Raw genomic sequence first — 14,112 nt, 5'->3', positions numbered from 1 at the left:
CATGTTCAGGATTTATATTCAAATCCCAGGTCTGTTGATGTGTATTGATTTTGTAGAGCTATTTAATTGAGAGAGGGATGAAATCCCAAAGGATAATATTCAGGAGAGGGCTTATTCCCCTTTCAAGCCCCCAGAAGTTCATGGAGAGGTTTAGCTGGAAAAGGAGGAAGAAAATTTCTGCACAGAAGAATGGGAAAGCATAACATATTTGCAGAGTTTGAAAGTGAGAGAGAGGGAGGACTCCCCAAGGCTAGGGACAGGCATTACACACAAACCGGTTTAAGTGATCAGAAACTGATTTAAACCTGTAACAGAACAGATGCTCAGTGCACATAAACTGGTTTAAAAATGTCTGAAACTAGTTGAATGTAGTATCAGACTTAACTGATTTGGCTCAAACCAGTTTATTCAATGCGTGTCGCAGACCCCTGTGGAATAAAAGGGCAGAATAGCTGGAATCTGTGACCAGAGCGAGAAGAGCCGGGAGCCTGAGGGTGTCGGACTTTGGTCCTGGGCTTGGCAGGTCCCTGTGCAATCCCCTCTAAGTAAAATCTACCCAGAATAACCCAACTGTCCAAGACCCACAGACACCACAATGTGATGTCATGTCTGCTCACATATCCGCTGACTGTGATTCTCTCAGCGCAAGTGTCAGGCTTGGGACAACGCGTGGCCAAAATCCTACTTGAATTTCTAGTCACTTGCCCTGGGCAGGATGCAGGCTAGACAAAAAGATGCCTAATGATTTCTAGAAGCACCTGCTCATGGAATAGATGTGTACTGAATACTCAGTCCATCCTGAAATTGAAGTCATAAGTCAAAGCTGAAATCTTTTGGAAAATACTGGTGTAAAGTTCATTTTCCAGTGGGGTGCAGCCTGGCCTCAAAGCTAACACTGAGGACCAGGAGCTGTGAAATGGTTGTGCTGATGACTCTTAACAGATTTTGTGTGTACCCTCGGGCACTTAAGTCAAACTTTTCAGTAGTGGCCAGTGATCTTGAATACCCAGTTTCAGAGCAATTGAGCTTGATTTCCAGTGGTTCTGAGGACACGCAGCTCCTCCTGACTTCAAATGGAGCTGCAAGCCCTTGTAAATCTCCTGTTGTGCTGAAACCCGACCCTTCGTAGGGGCACACATTCCACATCTCCAATGTACTCTGTCCGCAGGTCCTCACAGATGAGTTCACTCGTATCCAGATTACACAAGGGTGACACAAACTTAATTTCTTCACTTGCAAAACACCCTGAGATCTGCAGAAGGAATGGGAAATAACAGTTGCTGGGGTGATGATACAGTTGTAATATCCAGGAAAAATCTGGGAGGGAAGGTTTTTTTGTGGCTGTTGTCTTATTGGACCAGCTGTATGTAGTGTTGGGAGGGACATAGACAGGCTTTTGGGTACCATTGTATACTGGCATCCAGCAGTTTGTCTCTCCCAGCTATATGGTTGGTCCCATAAATACAGTTGCTGTCAATGCCCAGGCATTGATGGCTTAGTGGTACAGCTTTTGCCTGCCATGTGGCAGACCTGGGTTCATTTCCCGGCCAGGGCACCAGAAGATTTAGTTGTTTGCAAAAGGGAATCCCCACTGGGGATTTTTTGGCTATAAATTCTTGGAAGATCGATTCAGGCTCAACATTAGGAAAAACGCATTCACAGTCAGGGTGTCCAGACTGGAATAAGCTCCCTCTGGAGGTGGTGCAATCACCTGCCCTGAAAATTTTCAAGAGGAGACTGGACAGTCACCTTGCTGGTGTCAACCTGACCCCCAGTTGTTTTTCCTGCTTAGTGCAGGGGGGCTGGACCTGATGATCTTCCGAGGTCCCTTCCAGCCTTACAGTCTATGAATCTATGAAAAGATAACCCACAAAAGCCCTTGCCAAATAGCAGCGTATCGTTTATGAACTGTTTTCAGTAAGACAGGCAGGCAAGGAGAATAGTTAATAGGACCACTCAGAATCAAGAGTTTTGTTCTCTTGTAGGCCAAAAGCAGTGATGCAAAATCTGGAAGTAAAGGGAAGAGATCTCAGGGTCCTGTGCACATTACTGCAGGAAGTGAACCCATCCCCATTGGCGAAGATGAGGATGATGACCTGGACCAAGAAACGTTCAGCATAGTGAGTATTTTCTTTTGGGGACCAGAGCTGCAGAGGGAAAGCTAGGATGTGCCATCACTCAGTTATCACTTTCGGTTGCTCTCTGGGGCTTTATTTATCTTAGTGCCAAGATGCCACAATACAGTTACAAATTGTTACCCTAATGTGGACTCCTCTCTGCACGGGCAGCCTTTGAGGGTTTTGTAGACTTAATGCTTTCCGTTCTAGAGGGAAACATACTCTCTGTATTGTTTAGCAGCAATCCCAGCCAGCTAATTTGAGAGCATTGGGAATAAGCTCCCAAAGGAATCCAAACAGACCTTCACCTGGGGTGGAGGTGGCTGATCTCACATGGGCCCTGACATGGAGGAATACTGAAGACTCCAAATAGGGACCTGGGTGCTTCCATCCTCCCAGAAAACCATCACAATGTTGAAATAAAGCAGGAGAGATTTGAGTTACTTCCCTTCTAAATTCTGCCCCATGTAGTCACGCTGGTAATGCCCGCTTCATCCCTTCATCCAAAACGTCGTAAAATGGAGGCTTAGAAGGGGCAGTGCAGCACTGTCTTCATCCATACTGAAGGTTTACATTTCCCATGGCTTTTTTGACAGTCATCAGCCAAAGGTGCCCCTGTAACTGTGGGGGGGGGGTCTAGTTCCTTCAGTAACCAAGGAGTTAACAGGTTATTCCTGTGCTGGAGGCATAGAGAAAGGGGGGTGGGTGGGGGTTGAGAAGCACCTTTTATGGCGTGGAGGAGCTGCAGTGGCTCATTGAGCCAGGTCGACTGCCAGTGCGTCCCAGACTGTAAAGGAAAACTCAGCAATGCAGAGTGTGCTGCAGCAGCACATTTGCCTGGTGTGGGTGACTGCAATACCAGACCCAAAGACAGTCTGTTACATTAGACTCTTATCTGTTTGCCTTACATAGCTAAACGGATATGAGCTTGAAATCTGGATGCCTGTGAAGACGACTTTATTGGTTTCAAGCACTACATTTGCCCTAGCTGCCCTTTGCTGGTTTTTGTGATTTTTCTGGTCCCTCTCCTAATTTTTTATGCATTTCTCGCCTTTGTTATAACCAAGACCCACAGTCAGCACGCAAGTTACTTAGACTACGTGCAAAGTGTGGTCACATGCAGAAAGTAGAAAATAATTATGGTTTCCTCTCTCCTCTTCCAGTTTTGTTAAAGCAGTAAGTAAAACTTTCCCAATTGGCTAAAGCAGTTTTAAATTGAATGCCCCTTGACCCAGCACCTTTAATTTAGTGCAGGCATGCTCCAACTCTTCCCTGCTTATCCATGTGAGCAGTAGGATAGTAGGCTCAGTGCATGTTTAGTATCTGCAGAGCAGATTATTGGCCTCCAGAAGGGAATTCGGTAAGTAGATGGTTGTGAGGAGACTGTCATCTCTGCCTCATTACATCATAAAGTGTCTTACAGATGACCATTTCTATAGCATACTTCTCCTTATTTTAAAGGGAGAGAAAGCTAAGAGGCAGTATGAATGAATTTCTGCAGCTATGATGAGCCCAACAAGTGTTAGCAAAACCAGTAAAAAAAAAAATTAACAAAGTTCTGCTCTGTCTTGCTTCTCCCAAGTGCAAAGAAAGGATGAGGCCAGTGAAGAAGGCATTGAAGCAACTGGATAAGCCAGATAAGGGATTGATGGTGCAGGAACAGCTGGAGCACACCCGCAGCTGCCTCCTGAAAATTGGGGATCGCATCTCAGAGTGCCTTAAAGCATATAATGACCAGGATCACATTAAGCTATGGAGAAGGTAACACGCCTTTTGGGTTTCTTTGGTGAGTTTGTGAATATGGAAGTGAAAGGAGTGTGCAGGGGATGCTGGATTTACAGTCCTGGAGGCAAAGGAAGTCCAGATTGTGTGGCGTTCCCAGACTTTCTCACCAGCTTGTTCTAGAGTTACCTGCTGAGAAATGAGGGGCTGAGACTCCACAGCTCTGAGATGATGGCTTTACCTGTACGCAGGTCAGCACTATTTTTGGCCAGAGTACCAAAAACACCCCAGCCTCAACCCATGCCTCGACTTGGCATACCAAAGGTAGATGGTAGGGGAGCTGCAAGGGGCCCAATCCTTGTTGCTGGGGACAAATGCACATGCACCTTGGGACACATGGCAGGGAAGGGGCCTGGGGCAGCACAACCTTGGTTCCTCCCCCGTCATCTAACCGGAGGCACACGCGAAGTTTCCACTGCCACAGAGCCCAGCCAAGGCACCAGAGCCTGGCGCAGCTGTTTGCAGACTGTCTGCCACAGCTGGCCCAGAGTCTGGGCAGCTGCAGCAGATATCTGGGAAGCTTCGAACAGCTGCACCAGGGCCTGGAGTCCTGACTTCATGACAGTGGCTGCTGTATGCTCACTTTGGGGCACCTGGTGCAGGAGGGGTGCACCCCAAGCCGTGTGTGCAGCCACTATGGCCCCAGAACCCAGTGGGGACTGTGGAGCCCCGTGCAGCTGTTTGCAGCTGGGCTTGTAGCCTCCTGGCCACCTGCTGCAAGCAGCCTGGGCTCTGTGGGCCAGGGCTCCATTGCTGACCCCTGACCCATACCCTTACTTACGTGTAAGAGGTACTAATATCAGTCTAAGTCACTTCCTTATCTGCTTGAGCTAAATTGAAGCAAACCACTCCTAAGCTAAATGTGCCTACCATATCTTCTAATTAAAACAGATGCAGATTGGTGGGTACACCAACTGGGGGGTACTCTGGTCTGAGGAACTGGATTGAAATGGCTAACTCCTGTCTAGGCTTGCCACTCAGATATAATCTTGAAATACCGTTATATAAAAACCAGACAGGTGACAGCCACTGTCCCACCTGAGTGGAGTAGGCAAAGTAGTTTAATAACATCAGTGAGGGAAAGGATATTGGATTTTAAATCTCCCATGAGGTTGAATTAGAAGCACAGCTAGAGGGCACTTTCCCTTTTAAAATGTGTGGGCGGGTGAGTGGATTAGTCTTGACAGTTCCCTTTCCAAGATGAAAGGGATTTTTCCCCAGTCTTTGCGTCCATATTTATTACTTCCTTTGGTCTGTTGTTAAGTTTCACCATCTGAGGAGAGACCAGACCAAAGATATTGATGGGAAGGCTGGAAGACTGTCTTGGAGGACAGATAAATCTGTGGCTAACCTGCTGCAGTGGGACTCTGGAGTCCTGGGTCCAGTTCTTAGTTTAGTTCATAAGCCATATGAAACTCTGGCATTCAATCTTAGTGAATTGGTACCTCATATGTCAAGCGGGGTGAATAACTCCCAGCGCTTCACTTCTCCCGTCTTTGTCTATCTTGTACGTTTAGACTGTAAGATCTTCAGGGCACTCTGGGGTCATGATTTCAGGAGGGGGCCTTCAGGCTCTTTTACTATAAATAACATTTGGAGAATATTGTTGTTGGCACCATTAGGATGTATATAATGCACTTTCTACTTTGTGCAATGTAATTTGATAACGAAAAGCCAACCGTTTCAAGTATGTGTAGGTACAACTAGTGTGAAGGATGCGAGCTCTGTGTTTTGTACCACTGTTCTAATGAGGAAGACAGAAGTTATGCTGCTGTTTCATAATTAACAGAAAAAAAATCTTCATGTCCCTTCAGGAACCTATGGATCTTTGTGTCCAAGTTCACAGAATTTGATGCCAGAAAACTGCACAGGCTCTACAAGATGGCTCACAAGAAAAGGTCCCAGGAGGAGGAGGTAAGATCTGAAGGAGGGTTTTGTCCTGGGCAGAGTGCTCTCTCCTCACTGGAAGTCTCTCCTGCCTCAGCCCTCGTTAACGTTATTGGTGCTGTTTGAGGAGAGCAGTTGCTCACAGCCTGCCCGAGGCATTTGGCTGGCAGTTGAAGTGGAGAGCGGTGTTTCTGTGCCTTCTGTTGTGCTGTAAATCTCTCCGTTGACCTCTCCAGGAGCAGAAGAAGAAGGAGGATATGTCTGGAGCCAAAAAGCCATTTCGCCCGGAACCACCAGGCTCCAGCCACGACTCTGTGATGTCTCAGTCTCACATGCCTCACAACCTGCACTCTCAGAAACTCCACCTGCCTCCCTCCCACCCTCAGCAGCAGATGCATGGCCATCAGCGGGATAACTACAGCCACCCCAACAAAAGACACTTCAGTAACACAGGTGAGTCTGATACCAGGGCATCAAAGAGAGGTTCTCCCAGGTCCGCTGTTCATCCCCAGCCCAGGTCTTCTCCCAGCGGTAAATCCCCTGGAGCTTTGGAAGTGTCCCAGTCTCCCTAAGGAGATGACGAGAGAAAGTACCGACCAGATGTTAGCCATATATGTTATGCAGGTACTATAGGAATGGGGACAATATAGGAAAATAGAATTAGGACATTTTCCCTTGTATGTGATGTATGTTGGTCCCAGTTAATTTCATTTTGTTGCCACAAGACCCCTTTTAAAGAATCCTCTTCCCTTCTGGTATTTTTTAGCTGTTACTAGTTTGCTCAGCATCCCTGGATGTAAGCTTCAGGAGAGCCCTGTAAGACCCACAAAGCTACACTGAAATCTTGACTGGGACAGACAGAAACCACTGCTCCAAGTAGGGGGTGAATTAACATTTAAGCATGTCGCTGAGGCTTGTAGCCTGAGTCACGTTTTGGTCTGCGCTTGAAGGGAGGGTGGGGTACAGCCATCAGGCCCGTGCCTGAATGAAACCATCAGGCCCATACTTTCTAAATTGCAGATCGAGGTGACTGGCAGAGAGATCGAAAGTTTAACTATGGTGGTAACAGCAACCAGGTCTGGGGTGGAGATCGGCATCACCAGTACGAACAGCACTGGTACAAGGATCACCACTATGGGGATCGCCGGTCTCGCGGCGACCCTCACCGAAGCTCTGGGAACTACCGACCAAATAACCTCTCCCGCAAGAGGCCGTACGAGCCCGTACAATAGTGAGCGAGACCACAGAGGACACAGAGATTATTACGACAGGTAACTATTCATCTGGATCATCCTACACAGGCTGGAAGGAGCTGGTAACCAGTCACCCAGCTGCTGGTTTCTTTATATCCTGGCTGCCACAAGGGGGAGCCGAGAAGCTCAGTGACCTGCCTGGGTTTCTTGGCATGGAGCTCAGTCCAGGTGCAAGCTCTGATGCTTAATTGAGCTTTTTCTGGCTTGCTGGGTTACGTTGGGCTGGACATCATTTCTGCCCTGGCATCTGGACTGTAGTTGTCTTCCCCTCCCACCCCCCTTTGTTAATCTCTAAATAAGGGAGAGCTGATCCCTTGTTAGCTCTTAGTTTGCTTGTGCTGCTGACCAGGAATTGTCAGACACTATTGGAAGCTGACTGGGGAACTTCTTAAATGACTTCCCTCAGTTTCTCCTTTTCTCTGGCCATCCCAGCCATGTCCAGCTTTCATCTGGCTTCACCCTGAAAATCTTTTCCTCCCTGTCCCAAGGATAGTTTCTTTCTCCCCTGCACACGGAGGTAATTATTTGAAGTCCCGTGGGCCTTATGGCAAGGGAAGGGGGTGTAGTCTCTAAATTGGGCAGTGACAGTCTACCTGATTTGATTCAGCAGTTTCAGCTGGATACAGTTATCTTCCTGAATGTGGTCCAGTGCACTTTGCATGGAGTAGTTGTGGGTTGTTAACAATCAGCTGCTGCCTTCCAGCCTAGCTAGCAGTGGGTGAGGTAACGGTGTGCAATTAGGATTTGCTTAACTTGCAAATGAGTTGGATAAATAAGCGCAGAGGATGCACCTGCTTTTCCCGTTGTTTACGAGTAGCCCCCCGTGGCACTATCTCTGCTGTTCCTGTGCTGTTTATGTTTCCTTGGGAAAAGGGGGCTTGTCCAGTGTGCCTGCAGAGCACACCTCCAGGGCTATGTAAGTCACCAAAGTGTCATCCAGATGCCAAAGTTAGCCCATACGTGGAGTCCTTCAGGGTGGGAGGAACTATGCGAGTGCCTGCTGCCGAGCTGATTTTCCTGTTTGTGTTTTCTGTCTAGACACCATCACGATTCCAAGCGGCGACGGTCCGATGAGTTCAGGCCCCAGAATTACCACCAGCAGGATTTCCGGAGGATGTCGGATCACAGGCCGCTCATGGGATACCATGGCCAGGGACCTTCGGACCATTACCGGTCCTTCCACATAGACAAATCGGGGGATTACAAACAGCCACTTCCCCTTCCTCACCCCCAAGTCTCGGACCCTCGCTCGCCCCCGTCTCAGAAATCCCCTCACGATTCCAAGTCGCCCCTCGATCACCGGTCGCCCCTGGACAGGTCATTAGAACAGAAAAACAATCCAGATTATAACTGGAACATGCGGAAAACATAAAGCGATCGGGAGGAAGAGAGCACGTCTGAAATGTTTGGTCTGATGCAAGAGCAGCTGGTTTCTCACACCGGTAACCGGAGACTCTGAACATGCTGCTATCATCCTGTTGGGCGACAGAGGATTTGAGGGAGCAGGCAGGGGGGCTCTCCCCAGCTCTTAGTTCTGGTCTGGATTCCTTGTTGACTTCCCCCTTCTCCAGCTGAGCGTTGGAACCAGATCTGTTGCCCTTCTTTGCTGGGAGGTGCAGGTATCATCCTTTGCTTTAGAGTTTTGTTTTCCAAATCTGACAGACTCTTGCGAGTATTTCACAGCTGCAGAGCTTTCCCCACAACTAAGAGTGTGGATTGATGCTGCTGAGGACTCTGCGGACGGTTCTGTGCGCCCCGTCTGACTTGATGTTACACGACGGATGCTGCTGTGGGGTGGAGAGAAGCCAGTCAGGCTGAGGCTCAGATGTAGTTGTGGTCGGGGTGGGAAAGATTTGGGGAGAGACGAAAGGTTCCTCCTGGAGTACGTAACTGAACTGGTTCGCAGGCCTGGGAAAGGAAGCTGGGGGTGGGAGGGTGGGCCTGAGGTCTCTCCAGGGTGACTGAAAAGGTAGGAGCAGGGAGGTGCTGGTGACAGTCCATTGCTTTCCTGCCCACATTATCATTTCTCATGTCATTATCCATTTCAAAGAGGGTGGCTCTGCTTTGCTGTGTCATCACGCCTTCCTGCAGCACAGATGGGGGTGGAAGACATTAGCTTTAGGGGCCGGAGCTGGGGAATCTCAGATCCACTGGAAGTGTGGAACGGGTGAAGGTCACACTCCTATGAGTGCTCAGTTCACTCTTCACCCCAGTGGGAAGGGAAGTGGGGGTGAGGGGGCAACAGTATTTCCCAGCAGATGGGCTTAGGAATCCATAGCAAAACCCCTCTTTTCTCACTTAATACTGGCAGTCGGGATGTTTCAGATGCTCATGCAGGGCATGTTTGGCTAGAAGCTGCATGGTCCCAGGGCACAGGAATGCTTCTGGGTGTCAGGGAATCCTAGCTTTTCTCCTCTCTGGCACCGACCTGCTATAGCCATTGGGGAAAACCATCCCCCCTTTGCATCTCAAAATGGATCACACCTCTTCCAGTGATCTGAGGATGAGAAGCTGTGCAGTGTGCTGGCGGAGGGCATCCACGGGTGTCCCAGGGGGAGGGCAGAGCTGAATCTGAATGCAGTTGGCTGCCCAGAGTTTTCCACAGAGTTTGCACAAAGCAGCGGGCTGGTCACCTCTGCCAAAGTCCCAGCAATCTGTAGTAATGCTTGAGAAGCTGGAAGTGGCTGTGTTGAATAAACCCCTGTGTTGCAGTGGGACCTTGCACAAAGGCTCAGCACTTATATTTTGGGTGAGCAACAGAGCAAGGAGGAGGAGGGCAGAGGGGTCCCAGACTCTGGTTTCAACCCTTGGTGCCCCAGGTCATGAATTTGTAATGGGGTGAGGAAGAAGGATGGTTCCTGGTCCAGCATTGCTGCACTTCTCAAAGTATGAGGAAAACACTGCGTGGTGCAGGGGGAATAGCCAGCTGCAGGGACTTGCTTCAACACTTCTGTTAAGCCAAAGGAGGGCAAAGCGGCGACGGCTGGCCAAGCACAGCCAGGGGTTCTTCTGCAAGGCAGCTGTCATCTCCAGCAAGGAGTCGAGGCCCCTCCAGGTGACATGCGAGGGTCTGACTGGACCCCGGCAGCCAGGCCGTTGAGTGCTGCCTATCTCTATATTAAGGACAAAGCTGGCTGCAGATTGCTCTTCTTGAGGCAGCCCCAGTGTAGACCGCTGGCTGCTGGAAGGATGCCAGCGTGATCCTTATTTGGGCAAAATCATGGCATTTTCTTGAAAGGTGGGTGTCAAGGGCATGCCTCGCTGCTTTGCAGGTGGTTGAGGACAGGGTGTTAGTTTTCCTGCTAGCTACTTGGAAATTGCACATAGATGAACACTAATTATTCCCAAATGTCCTGTCTGCTTGGCACTGAGCGAGTTAAGTGCTCTGAAATGCCTGTGATCATGGTGCATTGCATATACGCTGAGCTGTCTGGTTTCACTGGGCGCCTGCGTCCCATTAGACCGTAACAGAGTCACTGTGATTTGCTGCAAATTGGGAACAATGAAGTGGTGGCGAGTCCCCACGACCAGCACAGGGCACATCCGGGCCACTGAATCCGGCTCTTCAGTCCTGTTCATTTTACCCCTTCAGTGCCAAGGGACAATGAGGGGCATCATGGGGCGACAGGACCAGGCTCCATTAAGCTGTGCATCCTGTCAGTCTCTTGAAGCTTGGCACCCTTTTCTTTAATTTCCTTTTCTTTGTAAGCTTCCCGCAAACCTAAACGGTTTTGCTGGCTGGTGGGGAACCAGCTGCTGCTTCCTTTGGGGCAGTCCCGGTAGTGTTAAGTTGCTGTGGTACAGAGGGGAGAAGGGGGTGGGACAGGATTGAGCAGTCCTCCCACGTTTCCAATAAGCTGTGACAGCCAAGCATTCACATGCTGGCATTTGCAGAGAGGTCCTTGCTTTTCAGAGGAAGGAGCTGGCTCATCATGTAGATGCGGAAGGCAGCTCTTCCCTGGGTGGGGTGGAGAGAGATGTACTCTTTGTTCACACTCATCAAACGTCGCTATCCTAACCAGTGTTTGTGCCATAAAGTTGTAGCAAAAGGCAGTACCAGCCGGACCAGTGTTAAGGTTGCTGCAAAGCAGATGCGACTCCCCCGCAAGAGAGGGATTTTCGGTGTCCGACTAGAGGGCTTCGGCCCTCGCTAGTTCCAATCAGTATGAAAAGTGTTTTGATTTTTCTTTTTAAAATAAAAAAAAAAAAGGAAAATGCAAAGTTGAAACTTTATCCAGGTCCTTCTGAGAACGACGCTCAGAAATCACGATTGCCTGATGCCGAACTATGGATTCTGTTTAGTTCTGTTGTGGCAGGTGCGTCTTGGCTGGCTTTGGTTTTACAGAAGCTGGAGAAAATAAACACTAGAGAAATAATCGCCCTCCCATGTGCACCCTAAAACGGGGACTGCAAAATCAGCGATTCAGAAATAGTCAGTTGAATGTCAATAGGGTTGGGAGGAGACAGGCCCACATCCATCAATGTCAGTGTGATGCTTGTGTCAACATCTGGTGCAGCTGTTTTTACCAAACCAGCTACGGGATCGGCTGTAGCCTCATAGCAGGAAAAAAAGTAGTAGCTTCTTGTGTGGCTTTATTATTTTTTAAAGACATTCTCAGCCTGACCCTGTTCGATATGGTGCAGAGCTCGAGTCCATTGTAAATTCATGCTTGACAATGGAAATCCCACAGACCAAAACCCGGTGTCAGCAGGTCTTCTTGGTACAGTACAACTTAAGTGGATATTTAACAGCTCTTGGAGACCATTGAAAGGGTCCACACAAAAGTCCTAGGTCTACTTGCATCCATTTCCTCCCTGGCTCCCCCTCCTGCAGGGGAGAGAAGGACTCTCTTACTGTAAAATTGTGGGACTTTTAAACCTGTTGACTTAAAACAAAACAAAACACAGTAATTAATATTAATTTATATTTGTGAAAAAAAATGCCACTGTCCTAGTGATTTCTGATGTAAATATGTTGTTTATATAGTATGTATTAAATTTTCCTACATTGTAAAACTGCTGTACTTTTGATTCTTGTATATTAAAAAGTGTTACTGAGATTTTCAGAACCTCGCCAGCTCCTTGCATCTGGTGTGTGTAATCCATAACGCGACACGGCTGTCAGCTCCTGGGATCGCTCCAGCCCCAGCTCTGGGATGCGTGTCTCTGGGCGAAACTCACACCCTTGCAGGTGTCTGGACAAGGCCGTTGCCAACACAAGGCTGGAAATTTTTCGGGGGGAAGGGGTAGGAAGGGGTTTTTAACTCCTTCAGGCCATGTCCATGCTAGGAAGCAAAGGTGGCTAATAACAGGTATTAAAACCCTGGCTCTGGTCTGCAGTTTGCATACCGTTGGCATTTTCTACAAGTGGGCACTGACTCTGCTTAGGGCAGCGGTTTATCTGTTCTTCTAAAAATTTCCAGCGAGGCTGTCTCTCTCTCTGACTTAAAATAAGCCTGTTTTGGATGGGCTGGCACAATGCTGGCCTTCACTTGAGACGTATCTTGGGTTTTTTTCCCCTTTCGTTAGCAGAGATAGTAGCACATCTCAAGGTTTCTCTGCAATATTTTTCAACTCCTGTCTCCTGCAGTGTTGGCCATTAGCTCCCATCCCAGCAAAATGCAGTGGGCCCTCCAGTTTAATTCAGGGGATAAACAGGTAAAAAAGTCGAACCAAAGGGCACGTCTATACTGTGGCATATTAAACCTCAGCTCTGAGGAAATAAGGCTCACCCACCCACGCCTACTCTGTGCACATCACTCCTGGGAATGGGGTGAGGAGGGGGCCCTTGGTGCTGTGCTTAAGACCTGGTTGGAAGGACCTCAGGAGGTCATCTAGTCCAAGCCCCTGCTCTAAGCAGGACCATCCCCAGCTATATCTAAAGTGGCTTGGGATGTGTCTGGGCATTTTTGCTACCTCGCTTCTGGGGCTAATAGACCTGGAACAGAACAGGTCACTGGGATTCGCTTGCTCCACGGTCCAGCCGAGCACCCTTCTGCTGCTGCATCCAGAGCAAGCCTACTGTTCTGTCATCTTGGGTTCCCCTTGCTGAGCAAGGCACCATTCCCAAGGTCGGGGGATCCAATTTGTCTGAGGCATAAACATCAAAACCAAGGCCCCGGTAAAGAAAATGAAGCCGTATAAACCCCATCAGGGAAACAACAAAACCAGCAGGGGGGATTTTTTTCCCCAAAGCACTTTCTTGTGATGTGGTAGAAGAGATAGTCACGGAAAACAATACGGGTGATGGTAGACGGCTCTCAGGTGTGTTAGCTGTCTGGCATGAAGAATTAGGGGAGTTACTTAAAATGAGCCACTTGAGGCATGAAAGCTTTGGCTTGGGCTAGGCGAGCTTTCTAATGAGGCCGTCACAAGTTTCTAAGGTAAGTAAGGTATTTATGAGTTGAATGGGATAGTGTAGGGGCCATGGCCATGCACCCGTTGCACTGCTAAGGGCTGGACAGAAACAACCACCGGTCTGCGCCCCAGAGACGAAAGCAACAACCAAGGTGGCTCTGAAATAGCATCTGATGCAGTGGTGCCAGCTTACTTGTGATATTTGATGCATTTCTTAAAGCCCCAGGTTCCAGATTCAGAGGATTGTAAGCAAATCTGCGTCTGCTAAAAACAAACATACTTGGTTTTATGCATTAAATTGTGGAGGAAAGTGTGAAACCTAACAAGGCATCCTGAAGCCTTGAAAACCAGGAGGCAGAGAAAGGCCCAGGTGCGGGTGCATATAGATGTGCACGCACACAAGTCAAGATATTCAAATCAATCCCATGATTTTTGATCGCTTTAGGATTGGCAATGCTCCTAACCTATGTGCTGTCCTGGAAGACGCTTGAACATGATAATTTAGCTGCCTGGGTGGGTATTTGCCCTCCATGTTCATAGCAGGGGGCCTTGCCTTTGATGGTCTTAGGAAACAATCCCCTTCGGTTGTGACCTTGCCAACTTCTCCCTTCCTCTCCGTGAGCACGCAAGACCTCAACGGTGGGGGCAGCGAGAGCTGTGCAGAAAGGTAACATCACAGAGGTATTTGTTTTAATGCAGTTTCCCTAAGGGCTAAT

General features: G+C 48.7%; 1 protein-coding gene across 1 annotated transcript in view; it reads left to right on the top strand.

Annotated features, from left to right (window-relative positions):
* The window catches only part of CHD2 (chromodomain helicase DNA binding protein 2), a 75,413-nt gene extending 63,301 nt beyond the window's left edge, over nucleotides 1-12,112 (top strand). Inside the window, 7 exon segments of the mRNA XM_090029591.1 lie at nucleotides 1,986-2,120; nucleotides 3,700-3,878; nucleotides 5,714-5,813; nucleotides 6,023-6,239; nucleotides 6,807-7,006; nucleotides 7,008-7,057; nucleotides 8,078-12,112. Of these exon segments, the coding sequence (XP_089885717.1) occupies nucleotides 1,986-2,120; nucleotides 3,700-3,878; nucleotides 5,714-5,813; nucleotides 6,023-6,239; nucleotides 6,807-7,006; nucleotides 7,008-7,057; nucleotides 8,078-8,411 (1,215 nt within the window). The 3' untranslated portion in view covers nucleotides 8,412-12,112.
* Nucleotides 12,113-14,112: the final 2,000 nt, after the last annotated feature.

This window comes from Crocodylus siamensis, chromosome 15, assembly GCF_052110815.1.
Source record: "Crocodylus siamensis isolate JL-2025a chromosome 15, ASM5211081v1, whole genome shotgun sequence".
In the NCBI taxonomy this organism is placed as follows: Eukaryota; Metazoa; Chordata; order Crocodylia; family Crocodylidae; genus Crocodylus; species Crocodylus siamensis.
Note: the sequence above shows the minus strand (reverse complement) of the source record. Positions and strands in the feature narration are given on the sequence as shown.